The 23148-nt window shown below is 27.0% G+C and overlaps 1 protein-coding gene across 11 annotated transcripts in view; it reads right to left on the reverse strand.

Moving 5' to 3' along the window:
• Positions 1 to 23148, reverse strand: part of LOC136978689 (coiled-coil domain-containing protein AGAP005037-like) — a 526382-nt gene that overhangs the window by 275126 nt on the left and 228108 nt on the right. For all 11 annotated transcript variants that reach the window (XM_067274447.1, XM_067274453.1, XM_067274444.1 and 8 more), the window contains one exon: positions 6696 to 6873. In XM_067274447.1, the coding sequence (XP_067130548.1) occupies positions 6696 to 6873 (178 nt within the window). The remainder of the gene's footprint in view (positions 1 to 6695; positions 6874 to 23148) is intronic.

Consider the following 23148-nt stretch of genomic DNA (forward strand, 5'->3'; position numbering starts at 1 on the left):
CAAACACAGCAGTGTAATACTTTAAAGACATGATGATGATAACTTTAGATTTGAAAAATGGACGATGTTATGTTACAGTTTTATACGTTTTACAGTATTATCCGAAAGTACTCAGCAAAACTTCAAGAACACAAAAATAACACATTATTCTTGCCGAGAAAATATTTAATTTCAAAAACAAACGTTTGTTTTTGAAATTAAATATTTTCTCGGCAAGAATAAGGTGTTATTTTTATGTGTTTTACAGTATTTTCAGCGATGCATTAAATTTTTGTCATTAGCGTGTGATCTGCAAATTTTATATTTCCTTTTTAAATCTGTTCTCTCGTAAAAATATAACTTTTTATATTTAGAAAGGATAGGTTTTACTTTTAGAAAGGATATGTTCAGTATGTATAAAAATAATGAACTGTTAAATAATATATGTAGTTGTACAATAATAATAATAATTTAATAACAAAAATATAGACTTTGATATCAAGAAATTATGCGATATGAAATATGCTATTCAATTACAATTCTGAATATCAATATCAGGGAACATTGTATCATCTATTTATTCATGCAATGGTCCGTCATATTGAAATGAAAGATGCTAAATATTTTCTGTATAAATTAATTTTGTGAAATTTTTTAACCTTAGTGATATTACCCTCTCGGGAAGCTACTCCAGATAGTTGTTGAAAGCAATATTCCATATTTCACATTAGCATCAGAGTCGTTCACCCATTATCGTGTTTACTGCTTGCGAATCATTGCATTTTGTCAGTAAAGTCTGTCAGCAAAAGAGAATGTCTGAATGATGGTTAAGACCCTGCGAGATACTCACCTTAACACCCTTCTCCCTTTTGTCGGCCGAATGGCCATGCGGTCAAGGTGGCAACCTACCGCTCTAGGGGACCCAGGTTCGATCCGGACGGGTCGTAAAATCCCCAGGAATTTTTCGGGGGTGGTCCGTCCGGATTTGTCGAGCCCCGTCCCTGACCACCCGGTCGCTCCATTGTGCGCCTGGCCGAACCCATAATGGACTTGCTAAACGAGGCCCTCTTAGTGTTCCACAGGGCAGAAAGAGTTAAAAAAACACCCCTCTCCGTATAAAAAATGTTAAATTTTTATTGAATTGTTCAAATCGTGTCATGATAAACAGAATGTGTTTCTTTGTTCTCGATTTACGAATAACATTCAAATCTAACGAATGAGAAATTACTTTAAAACTATTAATTAAAATTTTAAAATGACTGGTCCTGATTTGGATGTGGATAGACGCGGAACGGTTCACGAAAACCGACATTTGGCTCGCCACGATGTACATTTTGCAGTTCTAATTTGAAAATAACTGATCACAACTTAAACCGTAAATTGGCATGGTAAAGTGAGCTTCTTTTGTCTCTTTGCTGGTCCCTTTTTGCCTTTTTTTTTGTTTTGGAACAAATGAAATACGTAAAATATTTCTTTATTAATAAAAGGTAATGTTAAATATTTTATTTTTTATTAATAAAAATAAGATTTTATAGGGATAGGAACCATTACGGGTCAGTAAGTTTTCGAAAAATCCTCAGCTCCCTCTACCTAATCCTGGGCCCAGGCCCAAATTGGATGTCATAACGCTCGGCACTGCCAGGATTTGATCCTTGGCCCTCCATATCGGTAGTTAATGCCTTAACCGCCTCCGCCATCCGGCCGACAATTCACATAGGCCTGTATAGGTCCATATTTAGTATACATTTTCCTGCTAAAATTTGTTGTCAGTCTGATGCTGCTTCGGTACTCTATTTCTCATGTTCAGATGGATAGTAGTTCAATGACAGAACTCATTTATAGCCACAGGACGCCACTTGTTCTTGTGCAAGATAGAATGACCAACACTCTTTATTGAAACAACATCCTGAATCAATTTGTAAAGCCATTTCATCAATAATTTGGAATATGTTTCATCTTTCAGGATAATAATGTCCTGTCATCGCGGGTATCTCGTAAACGCTTACTTGCAGAAAATTGGAACCAGATGAATAAAGTAGTCCCATCGAGATGCTTCAGACATGCTGAAATGAATTGTAAGATGCCACAAACTCCATCACATATACTTTAAGAATTCCAGAAAGTTGCCATTGCTGAATGGGAGAAGACGGACCAACACTATTTAGATGAAGTGATTGACTGCATACCACGAAGAGGGGTTTAGCATTGAGAAACGTCAAAGGTAATGTGACAGAATATTGAGATGCATGAATAATTGTAAATACAAAATGAGACATTGGTATAATGTCTCATTTTGAAATAATGTCTTTCGTTTTTCAGCCTTTTGTTTTTGTGGAGTGAAGTCTTAATTGTCTTTACATAAGGCCTTTTTTTCAAAATACAATATCACTTTTAGAGCACCTTTTCATTGTCTTCCAAAATTAAAGTTCTGCTAAACGTTTTGTGATTATATGTAAAGGGCTGTCCATAAATTACGTCTGCATTTTTCCTGAAATTTCTACTTCCTCTCCCCTCATGTCCCAGTTTCCGTGACCCTCTCACCTCTTCGGACGTCCAACAAAACTCAACCCTCCTTAAAAACTATCACTTTATGAATAATAGATACCTTAATTAGAAACGAAACAAACAAAAAGTTTTGAAATAAATATAATCTCTTCTGTACGCCATATCAGATTCCTGATGTCGGCGACACCTGGCGTAGGTTAGTAATACGCCGACGTGTCTGTAGGGAAAGTTAAAGCCAGAGTGGTTTCCCGTTGCCTTCTCTGGGGCGCGATGTTACGCGAGGGAAAATGACTCCCGGGAGGTCTTGTAAGGGAAAGCCCCTATTCAGGTGTTACAAACGTGGAGAAAGCCGGAAAACTCCACGTGGCCAGCATCGTCCGAGCGCGGCGCGAACCCGCGACTGAACTCCCAGTGTTTAGTGACAGAACCGCTCGGCCACTGGTGGGCCATAAATATAATAAAATGCATAAACTGTATAAAATTAATAAAATAAATGGACGTCCACTGAAGCTCGACCCCTTCCCTTCTCCTTGTCCGACCTTTTCCGATTTGTCATAACCCCCTCCCCTCTCTTTTGTCATTTATGTGACAAAAGAGAGGGGAGGGACGTCATTTATGGACAGCCCCTAAAATATAAATAAAAATACCAAATTTATATTCATTAATTTTACTGGGTATAAACAAATACATTTTTAATTATTGTACTTTATTAACATTAAGATTTCCTTTATCGTTTTTAATAAAATATTTCTATTAAGTTTTATTTGTTTTTCTGAAATTTATTCAAAGTTTGAATATGTATTTTGAAACAATAAAATATCTTATTTTTTCAAATACATGTAATGATATTATAGTAAATAACCTACAGAATTTTTCCTTAAATATCATATGTACTGTACTGTATGCCAGAGGATAGTCACTAACTGTTCATTATCTATTCTAATAATATTTCGAAAATCAAATTATAAGGAAGTGTTGAAATTACAACGATTAGATTTTCGAAAGTGGATCTGACAATTAATACTTTATATTATTGTAAAGAAAATATTATCAATATTTAAACACCAATTTAATAGTAACAAGAATTTTCTCATATTTCCAAAAATACTCAACATTAAAATAAAGAAAAACATTTTAAAAGTTGCATTTAATGACGTATTTACTTAAGACATAATTTTTTAATTGAGATAATTCCTTTTTCTTAATTAACAATAACTAAATCGGTGAAAAATCGCATACGTTTAAACGTTTTTAATAATATTTTACAAATGATTTATTATAAAATAAAAATAAATAATGTTATCATTAGAATTATTAAAACAAAATAAATGATAATTTACTTTTAGATTTTGAAAATAAACTACTAATAAATAATTCTAAATTATATTATTGCTATTTATAAACATTATAACATTTACTACATTGCTTACTCTTTAAAAATTAAATAGAAAAAATAAAAAAGTCAGTTTTCTTATGAAAAAGTACACATATGTAAAGTTTTAAGATAATCATCCAGACTGTATTAAACAATACACTCTGCAATATTCCCAAAAAAAAAGGAATTTTCATATTTAATTTGAGACGTTTAAATTGTTAAAAACATACCCTATATTTTTATCAATTTTAGAATTTTAAATTTTATTGCAGTTGGAACAAATTCAGAATTTGTAAGAAGATATTCATGAATATTATAATTAATATAAAACATAAACCTAACTAAATATGATACATTTAATAGTGTTGTGCGTGTTTATTTAAAAAAAAAACTTCTTTTCTTTCAAGATACAAATTACTCGAATAAATATTAATCATATTAATAGTTTTTATATTATTATTATTATTAGCATTATTATTTTAAAAAACTAGCTAAAGCATTTTTGCTGAAAGACGAGAAGCCGTTTTTATTATTATTTTTTAAATCCTCACATCAAACATTTTCGAATCTTTTTAATGTTATATAATTGATAGACGGAAATTTTGAAATTTTTTTGAAAATTGGAACTTATTATATATTATATTTGCAGATAAATAAATTGAATAAGTTTAATTTAATCTAAATTTTTATGTTTTATATGATTAATTGTAATAGCATGCAAACGATTACTATCACTATTTTATAAACTTCGAAAATAAATCTTATTTTATCATATGCTTACCAGTCTATATTCGTAAACGGTAGTAATGGGCAAGCAAAGTAAAAATGATTGACTGACAAAGGAACTGGCATATAATGCAGATATCCCTCTTAATGATATCGAAAACTATTTTTCTTGACATTTTTCGGCATCGATTGAATTGATCTTTTCTAAAAGAAATTTTTGCGTTTTTGCATATTAAATATCGAGAAAAATAATTTTGCATATTATTAAGAGGGATATCTGTATTATATGTCAGTTTCTTCTTAAACTTTGTCCATAATTTTTATTGAAATCGTTACTGTTGTTTCAGTTTATTTAAATGCTTTATAAATATAATTCTTAAAACCTTTTAAATGACACTATAGTTTTAAACTAAAAGGTAATCATTTTGAAGTTTTAACAATGATTTTTCGGATTTATTAACTATGTGAAGGATTCTAACAATTTAAATATACAGACAGTCTATAACTATAAAATGTAACATATCTAAATTATTAATGAAGGAGTGTATAAAATAGCTAATAACTTAAAATTAAACTATATATGACTAAAAAATAGAAGACAAGCATGAAATAAACTAAAAATTTTTCTCTTAAAAAGTGCAGACGTTTAAAAAAATAAGTGTTTATATAACTTATGTAAACGCAGTACAAGTTATATAAAATATCCAAGATAGTGTCATCATCATTTTCTATCATGCTATAATTTTAGATATTAATTCAAGTAAAGCACTGTTAATTCTTAAAATATCAATGTTCAAATTTCTGTTTCTAAATAAATTATGATTAATGAAATAATTTCTTTTAAATTTAAAAATTTTATAATCAATTTTTTATTGAAAACGTTATATATTTGCTTTAATATAAGAGCACATGAAATACAAAATAACTTTTTATATTGATTTCACAATTCGGACACAATCACTTTTGTCACACTGTCAGGTTGCCTCGAGGAATGATTGAGTATTTTCTCATGAAACCAATCTAACGACATCGTTAGGCAATCAATTCCTAATACACGAAGCCATAAAATCAATATAAATAGTTATTTGTGAATATTTTATTAATGTTTTAGGTTAAAATAACGATGCGTATAAGTTGCACATTTAAAAAAATTGACTAATAGATTTTTAAAGCTGAAAAATATTTCAGAAATCATAAATGTCAACTGAAATATTTATAATTTGATATTCTGCACAATTATTCAAATTTAACATTAGAATGTTCTAAATGAAAATCATTGCACCAAAAATTAGTATAATTGTGATAAAGACAGAGCAGATAATATTATTTATAGTAGGTTAGGTTTACATATTTTATATATTCTTTTACATAACTAATATTATATTTAAACGTTATAAAAAATTAAACACCTGCTAAATAACGATTTCAACTATTAAATTAATATCACATATTTAAAAAAATAAAATACTAAAACAATTCTTAAAATAGATATCCTTGAAAATATGAAACAAGCTCAATAAAATGGAACAAAGCAATGCAAACAATGTCGATAATCCTTTAATTATTTCTATGATAAACAAGTCAATAGTTCATTGAACACGCTACAGAGGTTACTGACAATCACAAGTACTTAATTTATCTGAATCAAGAAAAAACGCATCCCTAATTATTTTAAATGCGGTAGAAAAATAAAAGTCGTTACTCCTAGTTATTTCTTTTTGATTCTAAATGTTATTTTTATAAGAAATTAGCTTATCAAAAATATAGAAAGTTTAATTGTTAACAGAATCAGTTTGCTGATAGAAATATTTATAAATCTTTTAAAATTAACGTTTTAAAAGCACTCATTTAATTCCTCCATTCATTTAAATTGAGGTTTAAGTGGTATGTTTACGGAAATCTTTTGTAATTTTTAATTATAATGTAATACAAACGTTCAAATAACTGTAATTAAATTAAGTCGAATTTTTTCATATGACTCGAATGTAAACCAATTCGTTAATTAAATGTACAATCTCAAAATAAATAAGATTTTTTAAAACAAGTCATTGTATCAAATGCGATAATTATCTTCATTGATTAAGTAAAATAAACAAAACCAATTTTTTACCGAGAGGATGTTCCTGAGTTTTCGAAGGAGTCTGAATAACAGGTAGAGTGGAACGAATTTTATTGCCTCTTCTGAAACCAGTTGCCGATGTTTCTACTTCAGACATAATTCCAGGATCGTCATCATAAACACTAGCAGGAGGTTGATAGAATTGAGGATTCCTTTGAGCAAAATGACCCTAAAAAATCGATTTATAAAGTTATTTTATAATAATCAGAAATAAAAATATTATAAACATAACAATATAAAATTAAGAAATTTTTTCTAACTTCATTCTGATGTCTTAATTATAAACATATTTTGAAAACTTAATATATTTTTAAAATTTATACAAATAATATTTATATAAATTTTGTTTGTAAATGTTTAGATGAATTTAAATATAAAAACAGAAGTTAAGAATTGAGTATTTAAGTAGAGCATCCGATAAACACTTTTTTTAAAATTATCTTTTCTGTAATTTTATCTTCATTCAAAAACATAAATTTTTGTTAAATTTCTCTTCCATTTTCAGTTTAAAATCACTCTAATTAAAGCTAGACAATTAAATTAATGGCGTGAGTATCATTTGTATCGCATATTACAAGTTTAAACTTTATCTGTTATAGATAGACCTGCGAAAAATGGGAAACTTCTACTCTAGCCTGAAATACAAAAACTTAGATCAGGCTCAAACTTGAACCGGATCCTCATGACAGTAAATTATAATTTACCACACCATCATCCAATCTACTAAAATAAATAACAATTAATCTGTTAATAATAAAATAAACTATTAAAACGTTGAATTCTGAGTATTAAAATATATGAATATTCAATAAATTCAATGCTTCTAATGTGACTTATTAATGTTATGAATTCGATAAAAGCGTGAATACTGTATTATACAAAATATTGCACTAAATTAAGTAATGAATAAATACAATTGCACTGGAGTATAATCGGTATGGAATACTTGGTTTGGACGCTATGCACCCCGACTTCACCTTCGGAAGCAACCAAATATTATCTCAGGTTCTATGAAAGCTAACAACATAGTTTAAGGTTTAAACAATAAAAATAGTGGAGCGTCTGAAGATCAGTACAAAATGTTTCTTGTCATGTTAAAGGGGAAGCAGCCGTCGAAAAATGAACAATGAAACTGTGTAAGACTCATCTGTATAGCCTTGAGCTCTTAAGACCATTCAGGTTTGAAATAATTTATCCGAAAATAAATCATATCAAACAAAAAAGAGACTTAAAAATTCACGAACTGTCAACATAAGCAAATAAAATATTTAAATATTTAGGAATTTCGAGTTTCTTCTTATATAAACAAATGAGGATGAATGAAAAAGATATAAATTATCTAACTTTATACTGACGTTCCAATTTCGTATTTCTATCTTCGTTTTAGTAATTTTTTTTTTTTTTTTTTTTTTTTTTTTTTGATTTTTGACCAAGACTAAACTAAATTTAATCGAGGTCATGTAATATGTCAACTCAAGTAAAGCTATGAAAAAAAAATTCTGTGATTGATGACTACCTCCACATTTATCTTGCAATATAACATTTGTTCTTGTCCGTCTCTAGCATCATCTATTGATGAGCACAGCTATTGTGGCTAGATTGATAAAAATTATATTTCGAATTGGTTTCTTATCTCTATAACAGTAAATTTATAAATTAATGAATCAACTTCTTGCCGAGCTTAGAAAAAATAATTCTAATTTATATAAGATTTAATCTTATTGTAAATAATTATTAACTAAGTTATTATTGTTACTGAGTGTTTACCGACAATATACCTCGTATTATTAATATTTGTAATACTCTCTCTGGGGACTTGTACCTAATTAAATTAAATTTATATGAGACAATTACGGTGGATAAAGATTATACAATTATAATTAGTGTGAATCATTCTGAAATTTGTGTTCTTGTTTAAGAGGTTATTGATAAATATGATCAGTTGAAGACTTTGATCATCTAATTCAAACTATTTTATTTCTTTTTAGGTTTAAAATTAAATAAAAAAGTTCTATCAAAAATAACATCGAAAACAAAATTACGTGGATTTACTTGAATAATGAAACATTGTTTTAAGATTTTCTTTTTTTCCAATTAAATCATAAAAGAGATCCCATTAATTTTTTTGTTTCTCAAAACGGAGAAAAGTAAGATGTTTCTTTTTCCATCGCTGACTGCACAGAGGAATCTCTAGAAATGAAGACTATAGAGAAAAGATTGCGTCATAACTTTTATTTTTATAGCTGATGTCACAGAATTTTTCAGATTCTCGTTCATGTTACCTAAAAGTTCTGTTTTCAGCATTCGATTTCTCTTTCCCTCTTTTTTCTTTCTTTTTAATTTTCTATAAACGTTTGGAAATTATTACTTTCAGATTATTCTGATCGTTAGGAAACGTAGATTTAGTCCCCTATGAGCCTCCCTAGTTTCTATAAATTAATTTAATGTGATAGTATTTATTTATATGTATAAAAGGTTAATATGTTGTATATAAATACTCACATTTACACAGAAATATTTTAAATAATTACAATTATAATTATATTTTGTATATAACAGATAATTTTGTTTCTTGCCAAAGATACGTGGCACGAACAGTTGCGCTGCAAACGATTCTTGGTAACCACCTCATTAGTCATCCATAAGGGACAATTTCAGCCATAATCCTTCTCGAGATGCGTAATATGCAAAACTGAAACCGCCGTAAAGCTCAAGTTTGATAATATCTTAAAGAAAAAATCGAATGCAATGAAACGAATTACACATTTTTTTTTTTATAAATTTCGTTGTCTTGAATGTTTATCTGATTCGTTTTTATTACAAATATTATAGTAATATTTTTCAGTTTAACAAAATATATGTGCGATTTTCAACTTTTTTTAATGATACAATTTGTTGCAAAATTCACAGTGCAAAATTTCTTAACTCACTGGAGTAATTAACTAGAACTTTCCCTATATAAATCCCAGAAGTGGATAAAATAAACAAGTATTTCGGTCATATTATCACTTTTGATGATTTGAAAGTGAGATGCTTCATATAAAATTCTGAGCTGATTCGGCAAATTAAACCTTTCCAATTTTCAGCCAATAAATACGTTTCCGAAAATTAGCTAGGCGTAACCGTAGAAAGTAAAATGTTGCAAATCAGTGCATTTTATCATCCAAAAATTTTATAAAATGGCCTATTGTAAGCAATAGGCGTAATACACAGTCTAATCCAAAGGGAAGATGGTCAGCTTTTCCACAATATCCATATGTCGGATGCATTAATGATTATAGTTGATCAGAGTCTTTTTTGCTACTTCTTAATTATTCGCGTACATCAAGGTAGTAAGAAAAATTGTCTATTCATTTTCATGAAAAGATATTCCTGCCATTTTAGAAATTTTTACGTTAGATAATAAACCCACCATTAAAAATAACACAAGATATTTAATGACGAGTTTTTAAGATCTTGACCAGAATTTCCCAAAAGCTATTGATAAATACTACTATCTTAGCAACGTATTCATTTTATAAGATTCAATTTAAACCAGCGTGAGCCTGTCGTCAAGTTTTGTTACAGAATACACCAATTTAACGGATAAATTCATTAAATAATTAATTTCTAATATTTCAAATTAAAAAAAAAATCCATTTTAAAAACTGTTCTCGGAATTCTATTGTGTAATAGCTACTGAGTGCGATTGAAGAATCCGTGGATCTTTAATGGGTGGGTGCAGGATAGGTTTGTCCCTACCTGTCATAAATCAAATTTGAAGTATAAAAAATATTCTGCGAATAATACGTCTGAATAAAATAATAGCAATCCAATAGTAACAATTAAACAACAAAGAGCTAATAATAGCGTAACAACTAATACTGTACCTTTTGATTTAAAATATTTCAATTAAATTTGAATCTTATATATTTTGCAAAAATTGACTCTTGTTTATAAATAAAATTATATATTAAATTAATGAGTAAGATTTATCAATAAGAAATGAAAATGGAGTATTTTTTCAATGTAACAATAACAAATGATCAAAACATACAACAATAGAGCTAATTTATCAAGATAGTTAAGGACCTAAAATAAATGTAATGGACAGTTTCTTACAAAAGAAAGTTAATGCAGAAGCAGATAAGAGATATCTTTATGATCATATCTCTGAAACCATTGTGATCAATGTAATGAGTAAGTATAATGAGTATAAGAATAAAGAAAAACTTTCTGATAAAAAAAAGCCTCATTATTATATAAATATGTAAGCGCGATTCATATATGAAGGACAATGTGTTCAAATACAGAAAATAAAAAAAAACTTTTTAAGATCGAAATAACAATAATTCCACATAACTCTCGAAAGCAATAAATCTGTCATTTCAAACAATTTACAATGTATACAAGAACTATTTTATTTTTTCACATTATTGCTACATATTTTAATATATATACTGTATATTAATATATATATATATTGCATTCTTAGTTCTAGATCCATCGTAAATTCGACCAGCCAGGTCGGGACATGATACACCCATAAAAAATTCCTGTGATCCTTGGCCATTCAGCGGATTTTAGCTGCAAATTACTTGTGAACAGTTAATGTCAATAAAATAATAAATCTAAATTTGAAAAAAGTGTGTGTATTATTTTACACTAAAAATTGTCAAACTGATGTCTAACAGGTTAAAAAAAAAAATCTGTTTTAATTTAGAAATTTATTTCAAATGATGAATAATATGTATCCACGATTCTTAAATTTTGAAAAATTATAAATAAATTTTATTTTCTATAATTCAAGTAGCTGGTAATAAATTTCAATTTAATTACATAAAAGTTTATTAAGTTGATTTACGCATTAAAACACTAAAAATACTTAAAAAATTGTAATTTTATTCATTTTAAAAACAAATTTATAAAATAACGATCATATTTATAATTTTAAAATAAATTAACAGTAACCAGAATTCTAATTTTGTGTCTAAAACAAGCATATATTAATATAATTGCTTCTTTCGAAATGTTTAAACACTGTACTATGTTAATATTTGCTACTTTAACTTATGATTTTTTAAATCTATCAAAATGATAGAAAAAAAAACGTAAATAACAAGAGAGAATAATTTTAATCTATTTCTAAAATATATTATTCTTTTAACGTCGTAATTATCTAAATTTATCGAATATTTAATGATTTCATATGGTTTTTCATCGCCTGAATTGGAATAATTTCTTTTAATTGTTACTGAATTACAGACCACTTTCCAAAAAAAAATTTTCTGAAATATTAAATTGAAAAGTTTCTGTAAAATTTAGAAGCGAATCTTTATTTTAATTTTAATTAATATATACTCAAGTAGATATATCTTTTTCAATTCGGTAAATTAGTAAAGCATCAAAAATGTCAAAGAAAATCATTTATCGAAATTAATCAATCATTCTTACTGAATTCGTTGAATAAAATTAATTCAGTAACTTAATTAATCAAGCATTAATAGTTTTGTTAACATGATCAAATTAAGTGCAATTGAAATAGTATAAAGGAGCATTTATATCTTTCACGTTTAAAATGCTATTTTACACTTTTAAGAGCTATTTTAATACTATTAAATCTAAAATTATTACTGAAATAAAAAGAAATTATTAAAAAATTTAATTCATCAGACTCAGTATAACTATATTTAAGATTAGTTAGTAGAATAAATTTAAAAAAAAAAAAAAAAAACAATTTTAGGATAATTAAATTGTATAGAAATATTTGAATAAAAGACGAAGCATATTCAAGTCGTCATTTAAATGTAAATAATTTGAAAAATCAGAATTAGAAAGTTCTAATCATAAATTTAAAACAAAATGAAAATATATATTTATATAGGCCTATAACAACATAAATGCTTAAACTAATAATAAAAAATTTTATTGTCAAAGGATTTTCGTTAATACTAATCTCAAAATACATATAAATGTAATAATAGCATTTAAAAGTCACTGTATTTTTAAAGTTTTGTATATATACAGTCGTCTAACTCAGTGATTCTCAAACTTTTTCAATCCACCGCCCCTTTGTTCCATAAAGTTATACCCAACGCCCCCCGTGTGTGAAAGGATTGGAAATATTCTTAGGAAAACTTTTCTATGAATCCCACACTTTCTGCCCTTACCGTACATTGTTCTCGACATCTGGAAACCATTAAATGCAATGTTTCCTCTTATCCGTTTGACAGAGGAAAGGGAACTTTTACCTTTGATCATCGTTCAGTACCCTGCCTCCAGCGCCCCCCTAGATTTACTCACCGCCCACAAGGGGGCGTTATCGCCCACTTTGAGAAACGCTGGTCTAACTGTTTTCTTCCTATTTACGAAACCAGAAAAAAAAACCGTTAAACAGGCTTAATATTTTTCTGGAAATATTCTCAAAATTCCATTCATAACAAAATTCCGCAAATATATCAGCAGATATATTAATTATATATATTTTTTCTAATATTTTATTAAAGGAGAAAACTGCATTGGGTTTATTAAGCGAGGTATTTAATAGATAAACTATATCGCTGACCTCAATTTTGTCCATTAATCTATACTGGGCAAAATTTCATCCACGCTTGGATGAGTTGCAATGATAAAGGATGACGAACAGCCGATGAGTCGGATTCGAACCCGAATCCTCTTGGTAAAAATTTTATACCGAGCGGCAATTTGATCGAAAAGAGAATATACATAATATATCGTTCAATGTTAAATGTGAGATTATTATTATGAATCGATTTTATAACGTGTCTTACTTTTTATTTTTTAGAGTGCTCTCAACAAGACTTCGTGTCTTCTACTTGAATTAAAATTATAATAGTTCTGGGATTCAATTGAACACTGTGGATTAATCTACATAAAAATGACTGAAATATACTATATATCTCCTTTTGATATTGAGAGAGTTCTATTTTAGTTTTTACTCTTGTTCATCTTGCTTATCTTTATTCAAATTCTCTTGTCTTCGGGAGAAAATAATTAAATCAAACTACTGTACTGTACTAATATACAATTGCTAACCGTAACTTCATTGAATGTAGTTATTAATGTTAGTTATGATTTGGTTTATGAATCAAACTTGTTCACTTAATGTAAAATATGAAAGAAAGTAATTAATATCATTGTTTTCAAGATAATTGTTCTTTTTATTTTAAAGCGAATTCAATGTTTTATCGATAGAATTGTATCAATCAGATTGCATTCTTTAGATTCATGTGAATTATCAGAAATCAATATTTTCCTTCCATTATTCAATTTCATTAGGGATTAAACTATATTAGAATAAATTCTTAAAAGGATGGCACTCAAAATAAGAAAAATAAAAATCAAACAGAATGGCATTTTCCTGAATTCATCATACCACAAATCTCTAATGTTGCCAGATGACTGGAATTTATGTTGCGTATTAAAATCCTTAAAGAAAGAAATATTAAATATATTTCGTCACATGCATTAATTCGTTTTTTCGCAATTATAGTGGCAAATGTAGAAGTCGGAACAATGTTTAGAGCCGTATGACATGTAGATGAAAGAAGAGCTGACACGCAAAACAAGTTATATACAAGGTGCACGGCTGTTTACTTAAATTTAGCTTTATTTACAAGGACTAAAATGTATACGGTGCTAAAAACATCAGAGATATTGTTTTGGCCGTACCATACTTCAGAAAGTACTAAACTTAGTAAGGCTCCAAAAGCTCCTTAGCAAAACATGGAGTGTTTTTAAAAATTGGATAACTTATATAGTAACTTGTTTCGCGTGTCAGCTCTTCAAATGTCCTTTATTATTATGTAGAAACATTTTTCAATCCATTACTTGAAAATGAGCATTTTACTTTAATAATATTATCAGCAATAATAACAATAATACATTCAAAACATTTCGTTAAATATTTCAATGTTATCGAAGCTTTATACAATTAGACTAAATGTTTTTGATTATAAACATCCTTAAACTTGACATATTATTTATTAATTTAAGCAGATAAATTTTTGCTATTTCTGTATTTTGTACATAAAATACAGAAAACGAAATATCGATATATATTTTTTATTTATAAATTATTATTTACTATCTTCGACTATTTAATAACAATTACAAACTTTTAAGCAATAAAACAATTATAAATTCACAAAACTATTTGAAATCACTTCTGTTGTCGGCATGCTAAATATTCGCTTAGTCCGCTGATAGATAAATCCGTCTTTAAAAAATTTATATTTAAATTAAAAATTATATAAAAGCTATAATTTGTAAAATGAAATTTTTAATTTTAATGTTTAACTAAAACGTTAAACGTTGTAATAAAACTTACAAATAAATAAATAAAGATTACTATTAATTTTGCTTATTTTTTTAGTTAACAGAAAATGTCATAGCTGAAGAAAACAGCAATAATTCAATAAATTTAAATAGAGCAAAATAAAAAAAAAATCAATTTAATGAAAAAGCAAAAAAGTATCGAATAATTAATTAATTCCATCTAAAAAAATTAAAAATTTATTGTGCTATCAGCATCTTTTCTATCTTTCAATCATAAAAGAAAAATTTAAAAAGGCACTCCCATTTCATTCTTATTCAGTTTTCACATCACTCATTATTGAAATATTTATTACTTTATAAAAAGTTTAAAATAACGGAAAGTTTAAAAAAGTTGTACCGAGTCCAGATGGTGCTGTTCTTTCAGGGGCTTATTATATGCGTAAACATTTTTTTTTTTTTTTAAGTTTAATTTTTGTGATATCATATGTTGTAATTTATCGACAAACAGGATATCGGAAAGTTGACAAATTTATCTTCCAAATAAAAAGAAAAATTGATATATAACTGTCATGTAATGATATATAAAACTGTCATTCCAAAACTTCAAACATTGAATGAACTGAAATATGTGAAATGAGGAAAGAAACGAAAAAAAAAAAAAGAGTGGAAGATACTAGTATATGCATTTTAATTCGGGCTTCACGTATGAGGATGCTAAATTTAATATTATATCAAATTTCTTCTCAAATTTAAAAAAACTCGCTTCAAAAAAGGAAAAAAAAATGTTAGATGTTAGTCTATATATTTCGATTTTTACAAAGAAATCCTTTGAAAGAAAAAAAAACAATAAAATACTTTTATTTTAGTAAAATGAATTTATTAAAAAAAATATTTTTCTATTCCTTCGGATTTCATTGTTTGAAACAATAAATAAATTTTAAAATATTTCTAACTTTCAATGATTTATGACTTTAAAAAAAATATACTTTTACAAATATTTCAAATTCGGAAATTGCGTATTCAATATCCAATACTACATACAAACAATTACATGAATCCATACATCACAGAAGAAGTATTCAATTCAATTCAATTCAATTCAATTCAATTCAATTAAACCTTTATTCGTAATAGGCTCTAGCCTGTTACATAGAGAGTTATTATTGATACATATCATTATCATAGGTCAAATAGTTAGTGATTCCCGACTGGTCACGACAAATTTATTAACATAATTATATAATTTAATATTGTTTCCATCTTATCAGAATGAAAAAAACTATACATTTTTACAAAGTAAAATCACTTTAAAAATGAAGACCATATCTCTGTCTTAATCCTTTAGCCTTTTCACAACTGTAGATCAAAAGAAATTTTGAAAAATTAGCATTACATCTCGGACATACAATATTAGAGTACACATAAAATTTATTATTAATCAGTATAACATCTTTGTTAAGTCAAAGTTGAATAAAGAATTTTTTGATGTTAAATGGTAAGTTTGTCAATATATAGTAATTAATGTAAGGATATTCCAATATCATGCTGTACCAATCCGGCGATTTACGTATATGGATATCTTCAATATCTTGAGATAATGAACTTTCCAATACATTCCGGATTAATTGAGTATTTAATTCTTCACTTACCTCCGGTGCATCTATAAACGGTAGTATGGAAAACCCAAAACTATTAAACACTCTAGCCAGTTGACTCGCCCAATTTCTATTCGATTCATTTATCAATGATTTACGATATAATTGTCTCAGTAGAATGGACGAAAGCCTCCCACTGTCCCTCAACATCGTAAGGAATCTAACACATCTTTTTATAAACATTGCATTTAGTCTAAATCTACGTAGCTCCAACCTAAGTACACTACCAGGTACATTAAACTCCAATGAAAATATTTTACGTATAAATCTATTCTGAATTACTTCCAATTTCTGATATTTAGAGCACGCTGCGTTCACTATAATAGAGTTAAACAGATTGAATAATTTTAAAGTATTGATATTAGTAAATTTGTTACAAATTAAACCATTCTAATGAATAATTTGTATACAAAGATGCATTCAATATTTCTGTTGAAAAAGGGGAAAAAATTCATTATTTTTTTCATTAATTAACTTCAACAACAATTAAAACTTAAAATACAAATTAAATTATACTAAACTTATATATAATATTTCGTTTCACTTTGCGATCTTTATAAGCAAATTTAAAATAAGTTAAACTATTTTAAAGTTTATTTTACTTTTAATTAACTCCAGGAACTTATTCAACTGTGTATTTTTATTTTATCAATATAATTTACCAAATATTTTATACTTTAAAAATATTTTTCCATTAACTACACAAGAATTTCTTTTTCTGTATAACGTTTTATATATGCGTGCATACATATTATTTATTTATTATTTAAATAAATTTTAATTTGTTTCATTGCAATACTATCAAAATACAAAATCAAAATGCAAATCAGTGCGAAAAAATTTGGAAAAGTAAAATATTGTATGCTCAATCGATGAAAATCGAATAAAAATTGCAAACTGAAATCGAAAACAATTAATTACGTTTATATAGGCCTATTTAAAACAATCCTTAATACAAATTCATTTTGGCGAGCGCATTTTTACGTAAATCATATTTTAAAAATTATTAATAATTAAAATTGCAATTGACAATCTAGCAATTTTATGATATATTCGTTTATACCGTAGCAAGTTGTTATTGTTATAACACAAAAATTATAATAAAAAGTTATTTTTATATAAGCAGAAATGTAAGATATTTGATATTTTTAAAATATTAGTCAAGATCTCGTGTTTCGAAATTTATCATTTGAAATATAACCCAATAAAAATGACGAAATTTTAAACTGGAGATTTTAAAAATTCTTTTATGAGCAAGAATTTGGGAAAATATTTCAAGTATTTAAATATGGCTTTAAATTTTTCGATAAAACTGTGGCTTTTAGTATTTTCGATAAAACTTTGCAATATTATTATTCACCAATTTACATAATATTGATAAAGCAGCTAAATTAATTCATGAATCAGCAGAACATGTGAAAATAAAGTACAATGACAAAATTATCATCGAAATTAGAATTTACAATCTAAAATAAGAAGAAAACTTTCGTGTCGTGTTCGATTAATTATAAAGAATAAATATAACTTTACATAGACTATTAACTAAAATATTTTATTAGAAAATTAACTGTAAAAATCATTAAAATTTTAATCGTAGTGATCATGAAGGAAATGTTTTAACTGGAAAACTTTCATATTAACAAATAATCTTATTAAAATTTAAATAAATATTTTAATTAAATAGAGTAATAAAAACAAATTTAAAAATAAACCATAACAGATATACTGTACAACTTATTAACATATATACAGTTTATTCCGATTTTGATCATTCTATACATTCAAATACGTTCATTTTCTAATTATGTGTGAAATAAATACTTATACAGCTTTCAAATATTCACAAACAGAAGACAACATAATCTTAGCGAATTTGAATTCGTCGTTTTCACATCATCGATACATGACAGTGTCGTCCTTTGTCTTTATTCTTCTCCGCAATACGTAAAATTGTTTAAAACATCTTTTTGGAGACCGTATAGTGTAAAATTACGATTATTATAAACAGTAAACCTAGATAAAATTTTCTTTAAAATATTCTCCAACAGAAGACAACACAAAGAAAGAGGTGTACTTCACTATAAAAATTTGTGTTCCTGTATGCAAAAAATTGCTAAATTTCTTTTGTCTTCTGTTTGTGAATATATTTAATAACCTTCGTTTAAGTTTATTATTTATGTTAATTTTATGTAACCTATACGTATTTTGGCAACTGATAAAGCCATGGCACTGATTTGGCATGGTATAATATAGATCCACTGGTATTAAATCTGGATGTGATTCCGTTAGGGCTTTGTAATTTTTCGTGAGTAATTAGATTGGACATGGTATTCGTATCCCATTTTTTGCTCATACTATTGAATCCCATTGCGGATCAAGATCATAATGGACAAAATTGAGATTGTCATATAGCTCATATGATCTTGAACAGACACAACAACGCACGAGTTCTTGATGCTAGGCATGTGCTTGCTAGGTATCGTGCATGCGTAAGTGTGCATGTTTTATACCTAATATTTATATTTGCTTTACAGAAAAAGGACTAATAACTAAAAATCAAGAAAATATTAATAACTAATCTGTGTAAATTGTTATATACGAACAATACATGTCCATCGACACTAGGATAAGGGAAAACAATCAGTCCCAAATAAGATCTGAATCTCTCGAATACTCTAAATAATTTAATATTCTATATACATTTAGCTTCTTTCGAATTAAATATATTACGATTGCATTACTAAAAACGGTCTATTTTTAAGTTTCAAGTTTTTAAAGGAAATAAATCTCAAACGGATTCAAAACTTTAAGTCGCAATAAAGTAATAAAATGATTATTGATTCGAAACAAGCGTCAAAATAAATTAGACAAGTGGTTTAAATATTAGCTCCAGAGGTTTTAAATGAACTCAGCAGAAATTCTCATAAAATCGTGAATTTTCGTAAAATTTTTAGAAAAATCTGAATGTTTTAAAAAATCATCTTAAAACTTTCAAGACCATAGCCTCAAAAGCAAACTTACTGTAAACTCAAGAAAAAAGATCACAAACAAAACCATCAATTTTCACTTATACTTTTAATAAATGTCAATTGTATATTCACTGTAAGTTATACAGAACATATATTAAATTTCTGTGCATTTTGCAATTTCAATAATATAAGTTTCATCTTTCACGAAAGTAGAAAACTTGGAAAAGAATAGAAACTTTCTAAAAAAATTCTTGAAAATCATCCAAAAATGTTTTGGATATTGTCTTATAACTGAACTTTTTAAAACTCCTAATTAACTTTAAATCTAACAACAGACATGTTTTAGTTTACTAAAAGCTATTCTGCCTGAAAATTTGCTTATGAGTTATTCATATTTTTGAACAAAATGCATAGTGAATAGTTCAAATTGTTCTTTTAGAAATATTCGGATAAATTAAAAACTGAAATAAACATTAGAAATTAAAACAGTTTGCAATAAATATAAATTTGAATATAATGACAATGATAATCTAAAAGCGGTAAATGCATAACAACGATGACATTTAATGTTAGGTAATCACTTAATAGATATCCTTCAAACCAAAACTGAAAGTTTTTCATTTTATTTTTAATGGCATTCGATAGACGTGGTGTTATTTTCCATCCTAGAATAAAATCAAAGATAACTTCAATCAAATTACGAAGACAGAAAGTAAAAATCTAACCTTACTCCTGACATTTTATTTTAATTTGTTGAGATGAATTTGTTATCTTTCACCAAACTAAAAGACAGATGTGAATCGAAATATCAGAAATCAATATTACCGCCACCTTTTTAGATTCTGCCAAATACTTTTCAACAAAGTTTATATAATTAATATGGATTTTACTTATATATTTACGAATATCTTATGAGAAAATTTTCATGCAAGAAACTTTGAATGAATTGAGATATCTTTGTAAGATAATAATGTATCGGTTGATTAAATTAGAATATTAGCCAAATAATTTCATTCTAGTTTCGAAATTATTCATTCTATTTTAAGAAGTTACATTTATATAATATTATAAACAAAATGAATTAAATTTTATTACGACATATATTAAAAACTAAATAAAAGTAAGGATGAAATATACCACTATTGCAATATAACTTAGCAATTTTAATATATATTGTTAAATATAATAAAAATTCTTGCATTATTTATATTAAAATTTGTGTATGATGTTTGTGAAAAAAATACATATATAGTTAAATATTTAACAACATAACTTCATTCTGATAATAATATAAAAAGTGATTGGGAGCAAAATGTGGAAAGCAAAATGAATTACAAAAAGAATTAATTTTCACTAGAAATATGGCAACAATTTTCAAAAATAGATGAATTTATATTATAAAAAAAAATTGAATTCATTTGCATTTCAAGAGGAAATTATGCAAAATAGAATGAATAATTTTGTAACTGAGATAAAATTACCTAGTAAATTTCATAAACGCTGAAGAAAATTAAGATCTTAAAAAATCATGATGCATTTTTTGTTAAGATTCTGTTAAACTTACGTAGTATAAAGTATAGTTTTGTGAAATTGGAAATACGGTATTTAAAAATTACATATGATTTGTAAGATTTTGTTTTAAACTAGATAAAATAAGTATATAGAAATGTTATTAGATTTAAAATCCATAATTAATCATCAAATTATTATAAAGTATATTCGAAATTACTTGAAATTCGGCTTTTACAAGTATATACAAAGTTTCCCACAAAAAAAAAACCACTCGAGATTACCGATGCGAACCATCTTTTTTATTTTTTATTTTTGATTTTAAAGGAGTTTCGTAAATAATAATAAAATAAATTATGTCGCTTCTATCCTTCTTCCATAGGGAGATAGGAGGGACAAAATTAAAATTTGATATGGAACACAACAGAGAAGTGTAAATCTTTGGATTCCACGGAAAAGACAAGAACTTTTAAAGCATTTTTATAACATGCGTCTATTGAAAGTTACATACCAGATGTAACTAAAAAATAGCATAATTATTGCATTCTCATCTGTTTAGTTTATTAAATGTTCAAATTGTTGACGTTCTTTCATTTTTCCTAAACATTTATTCTTTTTACGATCCTCTAACTATGCACAATATTTTGATGCCAATGTAGCAAAGACTTTGCGTATTCTGCTTCAAGTGATCTCTAGCAGTAGGTAGTAGGAACATCACTTTTTCTTTGACATATCCCCAAAGAAAGTACTCTAGAAGTGCGAGATCGGATCGAACGAGCCCTCCACGACCTTCAATGTGTCACCGAATTCCTGGTTTAATAAAGTACGCGTATCTCCTGAGAAAGTATGGTAAAGCAGTTTCTCACTAAAACCACCACACATTTCTCTTACGATTTTATGGTACTTCTTTTACAGGAGGGAAAGACTGAACAATTTGAATCAACTCAAAGCTTCAACTGTTCGTAACTTTTAATAGACGCAAGTTATTAATTAATATGTCTTAAATCATGGGTATAGAATCATAAGCGACTAACTAAATTTTTCAGTTTTTCAATAATAAAGTATTCCTATTAAATCGAAGCCATTCTATTTCGGATCGCAAGCAGATATATAAAATTCCAAATGATTACATAAAATAGCAAATTTTTAGTAGGCGATTGCCCACCTAACCTTAGCTATTTTCGGTTGGTCCATTTTTTCAAGTCCCGTTTCTGAAAATTACGATTTCACAGTTAGACGCTCATGGTTCTATTGTATAACCTACCCACGAAATGAGTATCTTGTCCTTTTCCGTAGAATCCAAAAACATACACTTTTCTCTAGGGTTCCATTTGAAATTTTAAAGTTTTCCCGTCTTCTTAAGAAAGAAAACGAGACCAAACATAATTTTATCATTGTTACGAAACTCCTTTAAATCATAAAAAATAACGGTTCTCATAGGTTCAAGTTGTTGTTGAGTTATTAGTTCGTAACATTTTACGTAAGACACTCTACGTATATACCTACAAGTTATTTATAATGTTAAAAATTTCATTTCAGTCAAAATACTGTATTCAAGTATTTGCATGAGTTTTGAAAAAGTATTTTCGTATAATCGCACGACGATTAGGCTATATCATTTTTCAGGTATTTTATTTAAAAATTAAAGGTTAAAATTTATCATTTTCTCGGTCATCAAAAGTTGAATGAGCTTGGAACTTTTGTAATTCATATTTAGTATAAAATATGTATTGTTTCAATGAATCTCAACACTTTTCATCTAATACTTCTTTCTTTTATTTTTATTTATTTGAGAGTCTTACTTTAATTTAGGAATAAATTCATTGTAGACGTTTATATTTTTAAAATTTTCAATAAAAGATTAACTGAAGAAGATATCACGGATTTCATATCCCGTGATATCTTCTTCAGTTAATCTTTTATCTGCTTTTTCTTTTGCATAAATTCGTGTGCTGTCTTAGGAATAAATCTGTAATAATCATATCATATTTGTAAATTCTAGAAATTATTCGCACTCGCTCTTTAAAACTTTCG

The sequence above is a fragment of the Centruroides vittatus genome, unplaced genomic scaffold (assembly GCF_030686945.1).
Source record: "Centruroides vittatus isolate TY-2023 unplaced genomic scaffold, ASM3068694v2 contig_549, whole genome shotgun sequence".
Lineage (NCBI taxonomy): Eukaryota > Metazoa > Arthropoda > Arachnida > Scorpiones > Buthidae > Centruroides > Centruroides vittatus.